The sequence below is a fragment of the Taudactylus pleione genome, unplaced genomic scaffold (assembly GCF_031769625.1).
Source record: "Taudactylus pleione unplaced genomic scaffold, aTauple2 ptg000015l, whole genome shotgun sequence".
Lineage (NCBI taxonomy): Eukaryota > Metazoa > Chordata > Amphibia > Anura > Myobatrachidae > Taudactylus > Taudactylus pleione.
This window is the reverse complement of record NW_028284417.1, coordinates 9,186,374-9,207,543: the sequence shown is the minus strand read 5'-3', so window position 1 is coordinate 9,207,543 and position 21,170 is coordinate 9,186,374. Positions and strand designations below refer to the sequence as shown.

The following is a 21,170-nucleotide window of genomic DNA, read 5'->3' as shown; positions in this document are numbered from 1 at the left end:
TACCCAAATAGGTGAGGAGGATGACATGGAAGAGACTGCTGGCCCCAGTCAACCCGCCAAAGCTGCCAAAAAAAAAAGGCAGCCACATTTCACAAGCAAGGAGATGGAGGTTTTGATCCAGAAGTGCGTTGACATCCTGCCCCAGGCAGCCAGGAATATGAGCCAAAGCCAGAAGTGGAGAATGTGGGAGGAGGTCGCCGTTGCTGTCAATAGGGTGGGTGATTATGTCCGTCTAGCCCGGGATGTCAAACGGCGGTAAGTAAACACTTTCCCATCCTATAAACAAACCCCATTGTTAAAAAAAGGATAATGGTTCCAAATTCATTCCACAGATGGGCAGACTTCAAATATCGTCTAAAGCAAAAACTTGCCGACAGGGCTAGGCATGCAAGGGGGACAGGTGGGGGTCCCACCCCTGTGTCATTGGAGTTGACAGACTTAGAAGAGATGGCACAGGGGTGTGTGCAGGCTGTGGAGGTGTTTGGCGTGTCCAACATGGATACGGACATGCCAGACTTTGCGGCTCCTCATGTTGGCCAAGGTAAGTCTTGTCATGTCACCATCTCAGAAATGCTATTGTGCCAATATGTAGATTCTAATGTGAGTCTTTTCTCCAATTTCCTAACAGAGACAGAGGCGGATGAGTCTGCTCCAGAGGGGAGCCTTGGCCGCAGAATTTCTGCTGACTCTGCAGGGGAGGAACCAGTACATCCGGCTGAGGACCCTGCAGAAGCCAGTCCAGGGCGTGCCCCCTCGCAGGCAGTGGGCCTCCTCACAGAACTCAATTTTAAATCGGATTGCCATACGGAGATTCTGCAGAGGATGGACGCCAGTCTGATACGGGTGGCTGAGGCCCTGGAGCAAAATGCTGCGGCCAACGTGACCATTGCTCAGGCCCTGGCGGAAAATACCAGGGCCAACATCCGCATCGCCGATGCCCTGGAGCAGCTCGTTCGCCAGCACATGGTGGAGCCGACCTCCCTTCCTGCCGGAACATCCAGATCCTCCACCTCTGGCACAACATCAGGCAATCCTCCAAATGTGCCTAGCCCTGTGCCTAGTCCAGAGGCCACAACATCTGCCTCTGGACAGGCCAGCCCGATGGCATCCCGGACCCGGTCTGGCGCCCACCCTCACCCATCCAAACGGCCGAGAAAACGGTGACAGCAATGGCGACTTTTCCCACTTTCCTTCTGTGCTTGGCTCATATTCCTTTCTGGTCAAAACTTCCCTCTCCTTTCTTGTGAAATGTTTTTACATTTTGTATTTACGATTATGTTAGTAGTTATGTTTTTTTTTTTTTTAGATCAAATATCTTGGCCACAAAAAAAGGCAATACAATATTATGCCAATTTGTTTGTGTGTAAACAATAAATTGTACAAAAAAAACAGACATTGTATTGTGACATTATTGTACAAATGGGTTACATTTAATCCTGGCCTTAAACGCAAAAACTGACCCTCTTATGTTAAAAAAAAGGCCTCTTTAAGGAACGTTTAAAAAAACACATAGCGATGCAAATTCAACAGTAAACCAAAAAAAAGGGGAGCTAATTAAAAGATGATGACATTATTTTTACAATAGGCCATAACCACCAAATTGTAGCCAAAAAAAAAACCCAAAAATGTACGCTAATTGATTATGTAATCATGACATTAGCAGCTCTGATTTCCACCTGCGTACGCTTTTGTGCTATCCCAATAAACTGCTTTCCAAACACATACCAAGCCGGATTTCAATCCAACACTAATTACTTTACTGACCAGCCACGATTAATCGCAGCACCATCGTGGAGTCCCGGGACGGAGGAGAAGGCCATCGCCAATGTGGTCGAGTAATCCTGACCCTAAGCTGTGCGAGCATTTTGAAGGGAAAGCGGATGTTTCAGTGACGTATGAGACGGTCCGAACACATTTGACGTTCGCATCTGCTAATGTATGTACGCCCCAAAAACGCTTCGCCACGCCTGCGTTTTGTCATCTCCACCCCCGTCAACACCCAAAAACGCCCTGTTCTGTCAATCACATTTGACATGTCACTTCCTGTACGCTATTTTAGGAACGAGAGAAAAAAAGCTCGCAATTTGCCGTACGCGCATGCGCGGTGTAACCCCGACGCATGCGCGGTTAGTCAACATCGGAACGCAACGAGCGTACTGTTGTTAACGTGCGGCTCTGAATGAGGGCCAAAGAACACGATGTTCCTGATTGATTACTAAGAGTGGAAAAAAAAATGAAAATAATAAAAATTCAAATTAAAAATAAAAATAAAAATAATGGAATGTAGGGATATCCACGAAATTACCCAAAAACACAGAAAATCCTAAAACTAAAAAAGCACATGGTACCTAAGGTCACGTAGGTACACTACAGACAGTCCGCTCCCTCAAAGAGCTGACTCACTTCCCAGGTCACCAGGGGTGTAGCTGGTGGAGTACACCCACTGAGTTTTATCAGGTTTTTTAGTGGGCAGACTGCAATATTTTTTAGCGGGGCAGACTGCATATATTAATAAAGTATCATGATGTCTCACCCATTGTGCAGAGTGGGCCGGGAGGACGGAGATTCAAATAAGTGTTGTGGTTTTTTTTGTGTGTGTGTTTTTATTTCAGGGGCACTGCATAGGGGGTACTACTACTGGGGACACTATATAAGGGGCACTACTGAGGGCACTGCATAGGTGGGACTACTACCAAGGGCACTGCATAGGGGGTCTACTACTGGGGGGCACTATATAAGGGGTACTACTGAGGGCACTGCATAGAGGGGACTACTACTGAGGGCACTGCATAGGGGGGACTACTACTGGGGGCACTGCATAGGGGGACCACTACTGGGGGCACTGCATAGATTGGACCACTACTGTGGGCACTGTATAAGGGGCACTGCAATGGAGGGGACCACTACTGGGGGCACTGTATAAGGGGCACTACTGGGAGCACTGCATAAGGGGACCACTACTAGTGGCACTGTATAAGGGGCATTACTGGGGGCATTGTATAAGAAGCACTGCATAAGGGGCACTACTGGGGGCACTGTATAAGGGTGCATTACTAGGGGAACTGCATAAGGGTGCATTACTAAGGGCACTGTATAAGGGACACTGCTACTAAGGACATTGAATAAGGGGCACTATTACAGTGGGCACTGCAAGAGGGGCATTAAGATGCATATGGAATGGAAAGGAATGTTCCTAGTCATGTTGACACCCCCATTTTCCACTGGTCATTTTCCTGTGGAATGTAACCATGCCCACTTTTCAGACATACTTTTGGGGGGGCTCCATTTTTTTACTTGCCCTGGGCTCCAAATACCCTAGTTACACCACTGATAGCGCCACTTCGTTATTGGAGCTTATGTGCTGCAATTTGGATAGTTATTTGCATTCACAAAGCTTACGCTGTCACACAATGGGTAATAGGACCCACCACTGGCCGGTAAGGTCTGCAGACTACGGTCTCGTCAAGGCTCACAGTGGGCCAAGAGTTCTCAACTGATGGCTCCATTTGCAGGGAGTAATCTTTTGAAACATGGGATACAAACTTCCTAATGTATGCATAAACATTTTTACTTTCATTTACATTTGTTTTTTTCGTTGTGAAACTTATTGAATGCATGTATTTTAACATTATATAAATTTCTGTGAAGATTGTATAAATACATTGATACACATTGAATTACGTACAGTAAACATTGGTAAAATTGTTGCTCTTTTTGTACTCTTGTGTATGCTAAATTTAAGGATTTATTGTAATTGGCAGAAATCCAGCATTGCCTTTTATTGATTTGCTCTATTTTCTATGCAGGTGGTAGCAGCCACCTGTTGCAACTGCTTCATTGCAGCATTATTGCTCAGCGCCTAGGTCCTTTCTGTATTGTTACCCTTCTCCATGGAGCCCAAGCCTTGATTGCCACACTGCTTTAATTGGGTAAGAAGAGCACGTGCTGGGCTCCTCCAGTCAGGGTTCAGCACATGCTCCTCTGACCCCTTTGATTTTACAGAAAGGACCTGCTGTAAGTGATGTACAAAATCCCCATCATTACCCCTTAGCTATTGCTGACCTCAGGAAATCAGGAGAACCATATGCCCTATGTGACCGGGCAAGGGAAAATCCCTTTTATGATAAATCTTTTTCGAAAAAAAATATTTGTATTAAAAAAAGGCCTGCTATAAGCCCTAGGCAGCCACCTGCTCTGCCTAATGGATAATCAGGCCATACCCCATACCCCCCCCCCAAAAAAAAAAAAGGTAAATCTAAAACAAATCCTGCCAGGAGATATTTTTGCAAAGTCCCCGCCAGCATGACCCCAGGGGATGAAGCAGTAATGCAGAGGGGTTATTTATGTGAAGGAGAGGCAGAGCTATTACATCAGCCAAAGAGACCAGATCTGTGAACAAGTTGCAAAAAGATGTAGGACTGTGTTGTCCAAGTGGAAGTGGCTCGATTTCCCATGATTACAATTCTGAACAATGACATTATGATAATGGGAATCATCTCATCTGGGGAAATTTGTGCTGTTCATGCACCCTGAAAAGACAGTAATCAGTTTAAGCCAGTGGTTCCCAAACTGTGCGCCGCGGTACCCTGGAGTGCCTCGGAACACTTGCAGGGGTGCCTCAAGTAGGTGGTCCAGCATCAAATCACATTATTTATGCTCAATGTACTGTAAATATGTGGACAAACAGAAGCGCAAACCTGTCTTTCCCTACATAACTGAACCTAAGGATGACAGGTAAGCACAATTTACTTCACTTTACTACTTCACTACATTTTTTCTGAATTTCTAAATAACAAACTTTTGGTTTAGGGGGTGCCATGAAAACAATTCTGATGCACTAGGGCGCCGCGATTCAAAAAAGTTTGGGAACCACTGGTCTAAGCTATCTGTGCTGCTGGTGTTATCACATTTGGGAAGAAACAGGAGCATGCCATTTATTAAAAACTAGCTGGGATACCCGGCGTTGCACCAGGTTGAAGACTGGACCCTGAAGTACACCTGCAGCCATTATTTGCTTACATTGTCCTCGTCTATAACCCCATTCCATTGATCCTGAAAAGGACCCCACTGTTTGCTAACATGCATGCAAAGAGTGGCGTAACTACTGTACCGTGGTGCAAGGGGTGCGGCTGCTATGGTGCACGAGCTGCCTCTGTGGCCTGCTGGAGATGATAATACTGAATAAATGAAATGAGCAGAATCGGTCTGCAACCGATGATGCTGGATTGAGGACGTCATTCAGAGTCGGTCGAAGCGGCCGCACGATCGTACGGGAAAAGGGGCTGGATATGCAAATGATTCCCTCGCAAGTTAAGGCCCTAAGTTCGGATCAGTAGCTGGCCGACCAAGCGGAGGAAGCAGTCGGAATTCAAAAAAATACGCCCCCTTCTCGTACGCATTGCACGTCATCTCCGGGCATATAAGGATTAATCGAGACCATCGAGAACCATCGGAACTGGTCGTAGAGCCTAAGGTTGACCATACCCTCTCTTAAGCTCTACGATCATGTCAGTGTAAAAACCTCCCATGTCACATGTGCCATGACGCTACTTTGTTAATTATGCACTCCCATAATCCGTATGCACTCCCATAAAATGCCGTTCGCATAATTAGGCACGCCTGCGTTCGGATCTCCACTCCCCCGTTTTCAAGCACCTTCCTCTGTTACCACCCACAAACGCCTCAATCTGTCACTCAAACTACCGACCTGGCTGTGTTCAAGGAGAGAGAAATTTCTGATCGTAGCGGCTAGTTTGCGCACGCGCATTGCGAACTTTACGCATGCGCAGTATAGCGAACATCGGTGACGTACGACCGTGCGGCCGCTTCGACCGACTCTGAATGAGGTCCTGAGAGCTGGATAGGTTTGAGATTGATGTTGATGATTTGAAGAACTTGATGGATTTGAATCCGATGTTGAAGAATTGATGAACTTGATCGGTTTAGGGGCCTGATTCAGAGCCATTCGCAAGGCTGCGGTAGCACGTAGTCTGCCAAAGTTTGCAATCTGCGCATGCGTATAAGATGCAGTGCGTGTGTGCAAACTAGTCCATGCGATTGCGAAGCGCTCGCACCCTGGGTCTGATTCAGACCCGCTCGCGAGCGCTGTGCGCTCACAAGCGGGTCGATGGTGGCCCAGTGCGTATGCACACGACGGAGCCGGCTCCATCGTGCGCATGCGTGAGACCCGGATAGCGACGGGTAAACCGTCGCTCCGGGTCTCGTACCAAAGGGGGCGTGCTGTTGATGTTGAGTGACAGCACGCCCCTTTTTGCGGCGGGCCGAGGGCGTGGCTGCCCAGACGGAGGCGTTCCCATGGGTACCGAAAGCTCTCTGCGGCTTGCGGCAACGAGACCCTACCACAAGGGTCTCGTCGCAAGCCCGATGGTCACGATGGTCTTGACCATCGCGACCATCTTCCTGGCCACTCGCTATAGCTGTGGGTGGTCAGGAGGCCGCTCTAAAAAACAAGAAGGCCGGCCCTGATTCAGAGCGAGCGCTCTGTCGGAGCGTCCGGCTCTGAATCAGGGCCCCTGTACATAGACGCCTTGATAGAATGAGTGACAGGACGAGCCATTTGTGGGTGGTGACAGGGGATGGTCGATGGAAACGGGGGGGTGGTGGTGTGAATGCAGGCGTGTCTGTGCGTCTTAACACCATTTCAGGGGCGTACATAATTAAAACACAGTGGGCCTGATTCAGAGCCGAACGCTCTGACCAGAGCGCTCGCTCTGAATCAGGGCCCTCCTCCATGAAAATGGAGCGTCCTCCTGGATGCTCGCATAGCTGTGGGTGACCACCCACAGCTATAGCGAGTGTCCATGATGATGGTCGCGATGGTCAAGACCATCACGACCATCGGGCTTGCGATGGAGACCCTGCGGTAGGGTCTCGCTGCCGCAAGTCCTGGAGTGATTTTGGTTCTATCAGAGCCAAAATCACTCCCACTGACATCACTACTGATGTCAGTGGGGCCGGACTCAGACGGTAGGCGTTCCCATGGGAACGCCTCCGTCTTGCAGCCACTCCCCCGGCACGCCCACCAAAGGGGGCGTGCTGTCAATCAACATCGACAGCATGCCCCCTTTGGTGCGAGACCCGGAGCGACGGAGAGCCCATCGCTGTCCGGGTCTCGCGCATGCGCACGACGGAGCTCCCTCCGTCATGCGCATGCGCAGTGGGGCAACATCGACCCGCTTGCGAGCGTCCTGCGCTCGTGAGCGGCTCCCAGTGTCAGCATACATGTCACATGGCTGAATTACACACTGCAGCACTAGGGTATGGTCAGCTACAAGTGTTGCGTATGGGTCTGATGTTACTCGATGTTACCGATTGATTCAAAAACTGGAGATGATGTGTGTTACTAAGGGAAAGTGGGCATCTTACAGTGCATCCGGAAAGCATTCACAGCGTTTCACTTTTTCCACATTTTGTTATGCTACAGCATTATTCCAAAATGGAATAAATTCATTTTTGTCCTCAAAATTCTACACACAATACCCCATAATGACAACGTGTAGAAAGTTTTTTTTTAGATTTTTGCAAATTTAATTTAAAAAAAAAACTAAGAAATCACATGTACATAAGTATTCACAACCTTTGCCATGAAGCTCAAAATTGAGCTCAGGTGCATCCTGTTTCCACTGATCATCCTTGAGATGTTCCTACAGTTTAATTGGAGTACACTGTGGTAAAATCAGTTGATTGGACATGATTTTGAAAGGCATACACCTGTCTATATAAGGTCCCACACTTGACAGTGCATCTCTGTGCACAAACCAAACATGAAGTCCAAGGAATTGTCTATAGACCTCCGAAACAGGATTGTCTCGAGACACAAGTCTGAGGAAGGCTATAGAAAAATATCTGCTGCTTTGAAGGTCAGTGGCCTCCATCATCCGTAAATGGAAGAAGTTCATACCCACCAGGACTCTTCCTAGGGTTGGCCAGCCATCTAAACTGAGCGATCGGGGGAGAAGGGCCGAAGTCAGGGAGGTGAGCAAGAATCTGAAGGTCACTCTGTCAGAGCTACAGCATTACTCTGTGGAGAGAGGAGAACCTTCCAGTAGGACAACCATCTCTGCAGCAATCCACCAATCAAGCATGTATGGTAGAGTGCCAGATGGAAGCCACTCCTTAGTAAAAAGCACATGGCAACCCACCTGGAGTTTGCCAAAATGCACCTGAAGGACTCTCAGACCATGAGAAACAAAATTTTCTGGTCTGATGAGACAAAGATTTAACTTTTTGGCGTGAATGCCAGGCGTTATGTTTGGAGGAAACCAGGCACCGCTCATCACCAGGCCTGTACCATCCCTACAGTGAAGCATGGTGGGGGCAGCATCATGCTGTGGGGATGTTTTTCAGTGGCAGGAACTGGGAGACTAGTAATAATAGAGGGAAAGATGAATGCAGCAATGTACAGATATATCCTGGATGAAAACCTGCTCCAGAGCGCTAATGACCTCAGACTGGGGCGACGGTTCATCTTTCAGCAGGACAACGACCCTAAGCACACAGCCAAGATATCAAAGGAGTGGCTTCAGGATAACTCTGTAAAAGTCCTTGAGTGGCCCAGCCAGAGTCCAAAGATACAGTAGGTGTGCCAAGCTTGTGGTATCATATTCAAAAAGACTTGATGCTGTAATTGCTGCCAAAGGTGCATCAACAAAGTATTGAGCAAAGGCTGTGAATACTTATGTACATGTGATTTCTTAGTTTTTTTTTTTATTAAATTTGCAAAAATCTCCAAAAAACATTTTACACGTTATTATGGGGTATTGTGTGTAGAATTTTGAGGACAAAAATTAATTTATTCCATTTTGGAGTAAGGCTGTAACATAACAAAATGTGGATAAAGTGAAGCGCTGTGAATACTTTCCAGATGCACTGTATTACAGGCTGGTGGGCATCTAAATACATACCGCGATCGCACGCCAAAACATAGTGGGCAAGCTGACGGCTGCTTGCGAACCAATCTAGCGAGCGGGTCTGAATCAGGCCCTGAGACGATGTTAATGAATTGAAGAACTTAATTGATAAGAGTCCAATGTTGAAGAATTGATTAACTTGATTGTTTGGGACCGATGTTAATGAATTGAAGAACTTAATATGAGTCCAATGTTGGAAGCATTGGTTGAGACAGATGGTTGGAGGCATCAGCTGGAAACAATGGTGGCTGTAAGAACAAGTCTCAGTGTTAAAAACCAGACTGGTGTGCAAGATGGTATAGGAGATTTGTTTACCAGATATAGGAACTGCATATAATGGACTGGGACTGTTCAGGTACAGAGTACCTGGGAGCTCAGCACTGAGGTGTAACTTCAGCAAGAAGCAACATTGTACTGGCAACAGAGGCCAATCTGGAAATAGAATTTACATGGGAAGATCCCCAGGGATTGGATGCTGTGACCAACTGGTCTGGGAGCAACGCTCTGAGTGGAGGAAGAGCATCAGATGACAGAGTCCAACATGGCTGCACCCATACTGTTGTTTAGGAAAGAACTCTGGCATGCAGCCTGTGTGCCATCATGCTGGGAAGACACGCTGTGAGCAAAAGGCTGCAGAGAGCCATTTCCATGCTCAGTAACAGGACACTGAGCAGACAGGGCAGGAGCACTATAGACAGACCTCAGCACCAATTAGGAGAGATGTGCAGTGTGAGCGGACCTCTGTGCTATCCTGGACAAGCACCAGAGTGGTAAGAAAGTGGCTTTAATAGTCCAGAGCATTATACTGATTGGCTGCCAGTTCACGAGCTATAAATTGGCTCGCGACTGGCACCAGATTCAAATTGTTCCGGCAATGTCTGTCTATGTCTGCCACTGCCTGCTGGTGCATGTGCCAGCTGTAATTAGCCAGTGGCCCGGCCCCAAATTCACACCTGCTGGCTACTTATGCCACACAGGGGGAGACGAGAAGCTGCTGGAGGAAGATGGGGAGGTGAGTTGCTGGGGGGGATAATGTGTAAGGGGCATTACTGAGTGGCATAATGTTATAAGGAGCATTACTTTGTGGCATAATGTGTAAGGGGCACTACTACTGTGTGGAATAATGTGTTATATGGGGCACTACTACTGTGTGGTATAGAATGCAAAGGGCAATACTGTGTGGTATAATGTGTAAGGGGCATTACTGTGCAGTGTAAGGGGCATTACTGTGTGGCATAATGTATAATTGGCACTACTACTGCATGGCATAATGTGTATAAGGGGTACTACAGTGTGGAGTAACCTGAATGAACCCTGTATGGAATAACACAAATGGGCTGTGTGGGGGCAAATGTATGTGTGTTTTTTACCTCAGGGGGAGGGGGGGCTTTTAAGATCTTGCTGTGTGGCCCCCAAAGTTCTAGTTATGCCCTTGTATGCAAACACAGAGGGCTGACTAATATATGTGGTCACTCTAAAAAGGACTAACCCTGGATTTAATATTAACTTGCATGAGTCATAAAGACTATGAGGTTAAAAGGACACTTCTGTAGCTTTCACACAGGTTTTTGTCAGACTGCCAATTTCCACTTGAGCCAGCCCTGGAACCTGTGTAATTAAGAGTGTCTCCATTTTTAGGGATTGTGTGGCAGTCTATGGCCCTGATGAAATTTAAACCTAGGCAAAAACCTAATCCTGGTCAAACTACACCACCCTGCCAAATCCGGTGCAGCTAGGTCCAAAACTCTGGCCATGCATAAGGTCAAACAGACAGACAGACATGCTTTCTCGCTTATTATATAGATTTATTTACCTATTATATTATTCAACAATAAAATGCCAGTCATCATCAACTTGATGTAATACATGTACAGAGGTATAATCATGTATACAGTATTGCATATATAGAGCCTCTATATGCAATACAATATACATGATTATACCTTTAGTTTACATTAGCCCATTTATATAATCTGAATTCTATTTAATGTATATAATGAACCAGTATTGTTGACCTAATCTAACAAATGTGATGAAAATATGACAGTATGAACGCATTATTTATTACTTATAGAATGAGTTGAGCCACTTGAGCCTGATTATTAGAAATAGATTTTCAATGCCAAGCAACTAAGATCTATGAATAGTTCCCTGCATATGTTACCTTAATAGTCTATATTTATGAAAACTATAATGCATCTCTTTGTGGACACTACTTGCCTAACATAATTATTGAAGATTTTTATTGAAAATACATTTCACATAAATAAACTAAACAAGTTTTATAATTTCACTTACGGGGGATATATTCACAATATTGTATTAATTTCAATGCAATAAAGTTGCTCCCATGGCTTGTCCTCGTATTCCTCCCCACACAGCCTTTCTTTTATATCTAATTTCCAGGGAGACTTTGCTGTCAGACACAGGCAGTAAAGTCTCTAGCAATGCAGTCAAGGTTTCCTTATTGCCGCAAATTGCTGAGATAAGGAAACCTTATTATCGGGGGCAGATCGTATATATTAATAAATATGCCCCTAAGACTCTAGAAGCAACTTTATATCAATGGTAAAATTGCCTTATGACTATTTGATTCTTTATCATTTTATGAGCATGGACTTACGTAGTCCCTTCTACAGTATTTTCATACTATTTATATCAGTTAATTTAATTGGATGAATATGTAGGTATTCAATGTTCTTTGACTATCTTTACAGATTACCTGCTATTTACAGGCAAACATATAAAAAAAAACACTATTTAAGTATGTTTTTTTTATTTTGGATCTCATACATGCTAATTTCTTACATTGTAATCATATTTTATATGCTATAGATAGTAACATTTGCATTAATTGTAAAACTAAATTGGCAATATAAAAAATAGGCACACTGGAGGCCATTTGCAAAGCAAAAAATACAGTAGTGTCAATCGCTGTGTCTCATTTAGCACATTTGCACATGGATTAATGTTTTCCAATTCCTTGGTCATGTCTAGAAACAAGTCAAACTGTGGTGACATCGATTTGCATGCAGAACCAGCTGCTTTACAGAGATGAATTGTTTAGGTGATAGTATCCATGGTCTGCTGTTTCTTCACTATTCCATGGAAGGATATTCTACAACTAATTCCACTTTTACCAGCATTGCTATCAAGCTGGAATGGTAGCAGCTAATTCATTCTGTTGTGTAGTGTAGCTGGAGCTACATATCGCTGATGAAACATGCAACATTTTCCGCAGAAAAGCAGAACCAGGGCTAAAACAGTAGGGAGATCCTTTATACCCCAGGGACAAGCTGCAGACCTGGGAAACTTTTGAGTGTGGTAAATTGAATCTTTGTGTTAAATTTCCCTTTTGTGTTGAGGAAAATGAAGATGTATTTATGTTCCCTGTTAACCTTCTGAAGAGAAGCTGTCTTTAAGTTGCTGACTTGAAACAGTTTTTCTATTTTGTGTTCTGGCTGCTGACAGCAAGGTAATGCACTTGCATTTATTTCAACCTCCTTCAGACGATCAAAGCCTTGCTGCAGTACTACATTTAGTATTGGAAGTAAGGTTTTGAACTGGTTCTTGAGATAAAGAGCCCTCCAGAAAACAACACAAACATATCTACTTTAAAACGGTTTTGGAAAGTGACTTTCCTGTGCATAAAATTGCAGTGCAACTTCCAAATATTTACATCTTTCTGTATTAACGATCTATTTAATACAGAATCTTAAATCACTAACCTCGCTAATAGAGGTCAAGAAGAAGAACCTATATTAAAATCTAATCTAGAAATCAGGTTCAAATGGTCCAGATGATACAGATGTACTCCCAGTGAATCTACAGGTCCACTATGTTCCAGTCAGGGGAGAACCTTGACAAAATCGTCCAGCTTCCAGATGCAAGTGGTTACTTCTTTGGCACTGAAGCCATTGGATCAGTGATAAATTATTTAAAATACAAGAACCAACGTAGCTGTGAGAAAACACTGCATTGCTTCATCTGGGCTAGGATTCGACATTAGCTTTCTGTCTTTGTTTTATTGTTACATGTTTGGAGACACAAAGGGCCCTATTTATCACAATCCGCTTTAAAAATGTGGATGTGATAAAATAATGAACATTTTCACACGAATTTAGCAATAAGCTCTTGCCGCTGAAGAGCCCATCCAACCGAAGAACTGGAATCACAGTGATAGCTTACACTACCACTCTGCTTTCTGGTTTCGGTCCACTGCAGGTACTGCACATTGCTCGGATGGCGGCCTGTGTATGCATCATTGGAGGCGGACAGAAAGGGAGAAACCAGGGCAGAAATTGGACATATATGCCTCCATGTTAAATGCTAGGGATACATACGTTTTTCTGGGATCCCCGGAAATGAGTGTTTCAAGAGGAAAAAAAAACACAGAAACTGTTGTAAAGGTAAAATAAAATAGGTAAATAAAATATAGAGCATTAATGTAGATTTCTAAATCACAGCCTCCACCTAAGATACTGTTATATGAGTAGTTACCATTTTATTTGTGTGTCCTTTTTATTGGCTCAGTGCCATGAACCACTGATACTGTCACCAACAGTGGCATAACTAGATAACTAGGGTCTTTGGAGCACAGGGCAAGATGAAAAACGAAGCCCGCCCAAACATTCAGACCCGGTCGCAAGCGCTGAGTGCTTGCAACCGTGTTAATGTTTGCCCACTGTGCATGCGCACTGAGCCGGCTCCGACGTGCGCATGCGCGAGACTCGGCTAGCGACGGCCGCTCCGTCTCTCCGGGTCTCGCACCAAAGGGGGCGAGCTGTCGATGTTGATTGGAAGGCGGTCCGGGGGTGGTTTAAAAAATGGAGGTGTTCCTTAAGGAACGCCTACCATTTTGTGGGCGGCCGCACTGACATCATCAGTGATGTCAGTGGGAAGCTTCCTGCTCGATCAGAGCAGGAAGAACCCTGGGGCTTGCAAGTGCCGAGACCCAACCTTAGGGTCTGGTCGCAAGCCCCGATGGTCGCGATGGTCCTGACCATCGCGACCATCACCCTGGTCGGTCGCTAAGCTGTGGGTGGCAGTGGCGTAACTTCATCCCAGGTGCCCGGAGGCAAGGTAAATGTTGGTGCCCCCCCCAAACTAAAATGTACCACCCCCCAGCACCTATGCCAGCCCCAGCTGCTGCCACCCCCCTTATGCAGTTCCTTTTATATAATGCCCCTAGTAGTGGTCCGCCTATGTAGTGCTCCCCAGTAATGGTCCCGCTATGCAGTACATCCAGTAGTGAGCCCCGGTAGTTGCCCCCAGTAGTGAGGCCCCCTGTAGTTGCCCCCAGTAGTGAGCCCCCGGTAGTTGCCCCCAGTAGTGAGGCCCCTTGTAGTTGCCCCCAGTAGTGAGGCCCCTTGTAGTTGCCCCCAGTAGTTGCCCCCAGTAGTGAGGCCCCTGTAGTTGCCCCCAGTAGTGAGGCCCCTGTCGTTGCCCCAGTAGTGAGCACCCTGTAGTTGCCCCCAGTAGTGAGTCCCCTGTAGTTACCCCCAGTAGTGAGGCCCCTGTAGTTGCCCCCAGTAGTGAGCCCCTGTAGTTGCCCCCAGTAGTGAGCCCCTGCAGTTGCCCCCAGTAGTAGGCCCCTGTATTTGCCCCTAGTAGTGATGGCCCCCACCACGCACGCGCACACACAAAAAAAAAAAAACACTTACCTTTATCCCCGCTCCAGTGCTGCTGCCGTCCATCCCTGGTGTCTGCTCCTCGGCACTATTGGAGTGACGTCATTACGTCACTCCCATAGTGCACTGCGGGACCCGGAAGACGGAGCTCACTCCTGAGCTCCGTCCCCGGCGTCCACTCCTCGGCACTATGGGAGTGACGTTATGACGTCACTCCCATAGTTCACTGTGGGACCCGGAAAATGGAGGGAGCTCCGTCCTCCGGCTACCGCCAGGAGGATAGGAGCCGGGCGCCCACTGGTAACACACTCAGCGGGCGCCCGGCAAATGGAGTGTGCAGGGGTGCAACCGCACCCCTTGCACCCTCCGTAGTTACGCCAATGGAGGTGGAGCGCCGATCAGCGGCGCTCCTTCTCCGTGCAGCTCCCGGGGACAATGGAGCCAGGTGCCCGCTTCAGGGCTGATGCCCGGCGGCAAATGACTCCATTGTCTTCGGGAGTTCCGCCAGTGGTAGGTGGTAACCCACAGCTAGGCTAGCGACCAGGAGGCCGCACTTCAAGATGCAAGCGGCCACCCTCAATCAGAGGGACCGCTTGCATCTAATGACCGGGTCTGAATGAGACCCTATATGTGCACGCCTAAGGCACACACTGAAAAAGTGGGCAGGGCCACATGCCACAAGGGGCATGGCCACTGAAATATGGGGGAATGTCAATATGACACCACCATTTCTCTTCACTCTGGAAACATTCCTTTCCATTCCATATGCACCTTAATGCACCAAGAAGTAGTGACCCTTATGCAATGCTCCTAGTAGTGCCCCTCATGCAGTGCCCACTGTAGTAGTGCCCCTTGTGCAATGTCCCCAGTGGCAGTGCCCCTTATGCAATGCCCCTAGTAGCAGTGCTTCTTATGCAATGCCCCTTGTATTGCTCATTATGCAGTGCCCCCAGTAGTAGTGTCCCTTATGCAATGCCCCCTGTTGTAGTGCACATTATGCAGTGCTCCTTATGCAGTGCCCCTTATACAGTGCCCCAAGTAGTGCCCCTTATGTAGTGCCCTCAGTAGTGCCCCTTATGCAGTGCCCCTTATACAGTGCCCCCAGTAGTGCACCTTATGCAGTGCTCCCAGTAGTGCCCCTTATGCAATGCCCCCAGTAATGTCCCTTATGCAGTGCCCCTTATACAGTGCTCCCAGTAGTAGTGCTCTGTACACATAAAACACACAGACACATAATTATACTTACCCAAATCCCTGCTCCTGCACTCACTGCTGTCCACGCTTCCCCTGGTCCCGCTTGGCACTATGGGAGACATGTCATGACATCTCTTCCTTCACCCACAGTGGGAGACGGTAGGTGGAGCTCGTGTGTGAGCTCCAGCCCGGCGCTGGCCCTGGGTGAAGCAGGCAATAAGAGTCTTATTGGCTTATTGGCTGCTGCACCCATTGGCTTATTGGCTGCAGTGCTAAAATAAACACATCACCGGAGGGGGGCGGTGTGTTTGTTTTAGTGTGTAGTGCTGCAAACTTCACTGCCATGGATGGTGGAAGGCGCCTTCCCCCCCCCGGGCATGCGCCCAGCTCAACCCCCCTAGATACGCCACAGGTCACCAAAAGGTGCCTGTATATGCTCAACCACCAGAGATCCATTCTACCCTAAATACCAGGCTTGAGGACCCTTCTGCTCTGCCAAAGGTTGCCTACATTTGGACCTCAACCCATTTCACTGAACTTAGTAGCATAGTGGAATGGAAGAAATGTAACTTAAACCTAATAGTTTACAGAGCCAGTTTAGATCCTCATCTGACACACTGATAAAAATGAGCTTTGCCCTAGTCAGGACACAGAATATATGACACAAGAAGGGCAATATCATTTCCAAGAATACAAATATACTGGAGAAGCTGATGAGGAATGCAGAACAAAACATTCTAGTGGATACAGGGGCAGAACTATGGGAGACAATGGAGGCTCCTGCCGCCGGACTCCAGCTCTGACAGGGCACCTTCTCCATTGTCCACAACATATTCACCCCACTTAGGGCTGTAACTATGTACCCGGAGTATACCGTTACGGCCGTCCAATACATGGCACCTCTTCCCGACACCTGGGAAGCCACCCTAAACTAGTGGAGAGCTCCATGTCAGACCATCAGCTGCTGCCTTGGTCTATCTATAGTCTGTCTACATGCGAATTTCTACATTACAGTGTCATCGGCTGAGACGGGGGGGGGCACCAAAATATTGCTTGCCTCCGGGCATCTGAGATGAACTTATGTCACTGAGTGGATATTTATGCTGTTGACTTTTTCTGAAGCCATATTTCTGTTTTGTGTTTTTGCTGCTGACAAAAAAGAAGTAAGACACACTGCCATCATTATGTCCACATCCCCCTAGTAATCACTTTTTACATTAATTAACTCTGTACACCTCAAGAAGCATTTATTTTCTTATTTAAATATTTTTTATGCCCAATACTTTTTTATTTACATAACAATGAAAAACACAAAGAAGAAAAAGAGAATACTTGAAAGTTTCAGAGACTTCCTATTACACATAGACTACCTAGATGGGAGATACTCGTTACTAATCTTAAATGGTGCTCCAACCAATCAGCTCATCAGCTCCGAACTGTAACTTTTCAAACACATGACAGTTAGAAGCTGATAGTAATGGGATAGATTTGAAATACCGACAGTCAGGATCCTGGCGGTCAGAATCCCGACGCCGGGAACCCGACAGGGTTAACATACCGACACTTGTTAGTTAGTATGCTAACCCTCCCCTCTCCTACCCTAACCCTAACCTTCCCTCTTTAGTGCCTAACCCTAACCTCCCCCTAGTGCCTGAACCTAACCTCTCCCCCCGCACCCTAAACCTAACCCTCCCCCCTTAGTGCCTAACCCTAACCCTCCCTCCAACCCTGCTACTTACCTTAGGCATCCCGGTGGTCGGGATGCTGGTGCCAGGACAATGACCGGCGTCGGTATTCCGGCACCGGTAATGTAAGCAATGACATCCCAACTAGCTGGATCCCGGATGCATCCCGATAGTAATGAGTGATGATAAGAATATCACTCAATGATAAATCTGGGCCTTAAGGTGCCTCTGAAAAATATTGGGGAAGTAGCATAATGGGTAGGGGAGCCAAATTATTGAGAGGCGGGATCATATCTTAGCCAGCATCCAAGAGGGAAGACTAGGTGAGTTTTAAGTGCTTTCTCTGATTTATTTATAATAAATAAATACAATAGAATAATTGCTTAAAATATTTGAGTCTCTCACTGCTGTTGGTATTTCTTAATATGGCTATACTATGAATAATTAGTGCATTTGTTTTGTTTTATAGTAACATCACTATCTGATACCTTATGTATTTTTATTTCACTAGATCCAGATATATCTTTAGATCCTCTGGAAAGTGATATTAATCCCTTGGTCACTGTGTCAACAATCAAAATGAAGACTGATTTGGTAAATTCTTAATTTTAAAATTACACATAATTTTTTGCATCTCTTGAACTTAAATAACTTGTAAAATGTATAGTAAATGAATGTAGGTACTGTATGTACTGTATGTAGGAATTGGTGAAAAAAGAGAAGTGAAGTCTGTTTGGATTAGTTGAAAGAACATAACACAGATCTATGTTTAGTATATATATATATATATATATATATATATATAAATATATATACTGTATGTATATTATATGTGTGTGTACATATATATATATATATATATATATATATATAAATACATATTTAATGGAACAAAAAAATTGTGTCCAAAAGGGATCTTGGTGCCAGCCACAGACATCGCCTATTCTATAGATATATATAGATATATATATGAGCTTATGAGTAATAAAAGTTTCTGACATACATCCTGCCATTTTATTTAAATAAAGAAAAAAAACAGCAGATGTCCCCAGTTTCTCGGTGTCTGGCCATGTGTGCCTGAGCAAGTCTGACAGAGGCTGAGAGCTGATGGAAAGCCAACACCTCCCACCATGCATTGTGAAAGGTTGCCAGCAGTGTGTACCCTTCCCATGATAGTCTGCTGATTTCGAAGCAAATTGTATGAAAACAGCCGGCAGAGGTGAAGGTACTGTTTGTATTTAAAAATAAGAGAGAAAGAGGGGCAGGATGAAGTAAGTGGAGGAGAAAAAAAGGATTTAGAGGTATGGATGGCCATTAAATGGTTCACCATTGATGATAGAAAACCATCAATGGTTACACCATTGATGGCCATCAATGCCTCAGCTCTGACAGAGAGAAAGGATACAGGGCAATCAGTGAAGGGTATAGAATAAACTATAACAGTGCAATACAATGTGCAGAGACTACCAAAGATAAATAACTTGTGTGAGAATGGGATGGGTACGGGGTGTCGGTGCTCTGAATCCCGGTAGTCAGAATTCCAACACTTGTCGGTCATTATTATAACCTTTCTCCTCTCCCAACTCCCTTCTCGGTGCCTGACCCTAGTCTCCCTCCCAGTGCCTAACCCTAACTCCTGAATCAAATGAATCAATAAAGAAAAATACATAGAAACAACATATCCAAGAACATGACATATGTACGGTTATGAAGCAGTATACACATACATATATATATACATACGTACACAGACATATGCAAAACATATCTTTAGCAAAATAATAGTAAAAGCAGTGTGGCAGCAAATAAAACAATACAAGAACCCTAACTCTAACCCAGCCATCCACCCCCCCAACCCCGCTACTTACCTTCAGGATTCTGGTGGTCGGGATGATGGTGCCGGGATTCTGACAAGTGTTGGGTGGGATTCCTGTGCCGACATTCTGAGCACCTGAATCCCTGTTGTTGGGATATTGACAGCATCCCGTGATATTTTATAATCAATGTATAATGAGCTTGGATGCATATAGTTATGTGGCTCTGACTACCCTTTCATTGCTGGTTCATTAAATATCGTTATATCCTCAAAGGATTTTTCCAGCTACCATTGGCCAGGGGATTCCTAAACAGCCGCATAGGACTGCACATAACTAATTATGATATATATGTATTGTATTGATATTTACTACCTACTTTGTTTTTAGAATTTTTAATGATAATAAATATTATTCAATGATTTTATATTCTCACACTGGTTATTTTTCTTTGGTAGTGTCTGCACATTGTATTGCACTGATTTGTTTCTTCAATACAATTGAGTTTTACTTTATCTAACACCAGCAGTCTGTGCACACACATTTAAAAAAAATGTTGTCAATAGTATTATTAATATATTTGTCATCCACAAATTTATTCATTTTATTATAATTGTTTTAAGTTTAAATATATGTATATATAAATTTTTATTTATTTGCCCCTTAGTGACTTTTTTGACAGCACCAGTGGGGTGTAGTAGGTATTACTGCCAGCCACATGGCCGGCGGTTGAAATCACAACAGCGGCAGCCCGGCAAGGGTGAAAATCCCGATCGTCAAAAGGTAAGTATTGCTAACCTAATTCTACCCCCTAACCTTAACCCTCCCTTAGGGGTGCCTAACCCTAACCTCCCCCCCAAGTGCCTAACCCTTAACCCCTCCCCAAGTGCCTAAACCTAACCCCCCCTTCCCCGCAGCCTAAACCTAAGTCATCCCATGGGGGGGTGCCTAAACCTAACCTCCCCCTAGGGGAGCCTAACCCTAACCCTCCCTTCCCCTAGCCTAAACCTAACCCTTCCGGGGGGTTCTTAATCCTAAGTCCCCCCGGGAGCCCTAAAACCTAACACCCCCCCGTACGGCTGTCCTTCGTTCGGTATGCCGGGTGTCGATCTTCAGGCGTATGGATAATGACAGGTGTCGAGTTTTCGACACCTGCCGTTAGTACCACGCCGGGATTAGAGAGTCTGGAAGCCGGTGGTCGGTATTTAGACCGTCGGCTTGCTGACTACACCCCCACCAGTGAACCCCTCTTTTTTAATCAGTGGAGTGGGCTTAGCACAGTGGCACAAGAGGGTCTGCCTAAACCTCCTGCATCTGGAAAAAAGAACATTGATGCATTGTCTGCCATTGCAGGTGGAGAACCATTGGATCACCATCCATGGATGGCAAAACCATCAACCATTTGGTAGCAAAGCTACAGTGGGTGATAACCATCGATAGTCAATGGCCATCTCTAGTGAGAGTTTTGAAGAGACAGAAGGAAAGAGAGAAGTAACCCAGGCAGCATCAGAACAACATCTATTATGTATATAGTAATAGAGGATGACACCTCCTTCATCAGCAGAGGGACAAGCGTGCACATCTCCTCCTCCCCTCAGTGGCTCCCACCGCAGTGATGGAGATGAGACAGACTAGGAGATGAGAATCCTGCAGTGTTGTATAGCGTGGAGGACCTGGACCCAGCATATGATGGGTCCAAAATTATCAGTTTTGTATATAATATAGCCAGGTGTCAGTGATATACCTAGAATTTATTGCTTGTATCAAAGGTTTAATGGGTCCCAATCCCTTTCAAACTCCATTAGTTAAGTTATATACACTAATGAGGCTCTTCTCCACTATCTACACTAAATACATCTTTACCAATCTTTTACAGGTACCTGATATACTGTATGTACCCATTTATTTTATTGTACT

At 45.6% G+C, this 21,170-nt stretch overlaps 1 protein-coding gene across 3 annotated transcripts in view; it reads left to right on the top strand.

Annotated features, from left to right (window-relative positions):
- Positions 1 to 21,170, top strand: part of IMPG1 (interphotoreceptor matrix proteoglycan 1) — a 316,264-nt gene that overhangs the window by 92,437 nt on the left and 202,657 nt on the right. For all 3 annotated transcript variants that reach the window (XM_088471628.1, XM_088471631.1, XM_088471624.1), the window contains exon 9: positions 17,951 to 18,033. In XM_088471628.1, coding sequence (XP_088327754.1) covers positions 17,951 to 18,033 — 83 coding nt within the window. The remainder of the gene's footprint in view (positions 1 to 17,950; positions 18,034 to 21,170) is intronic.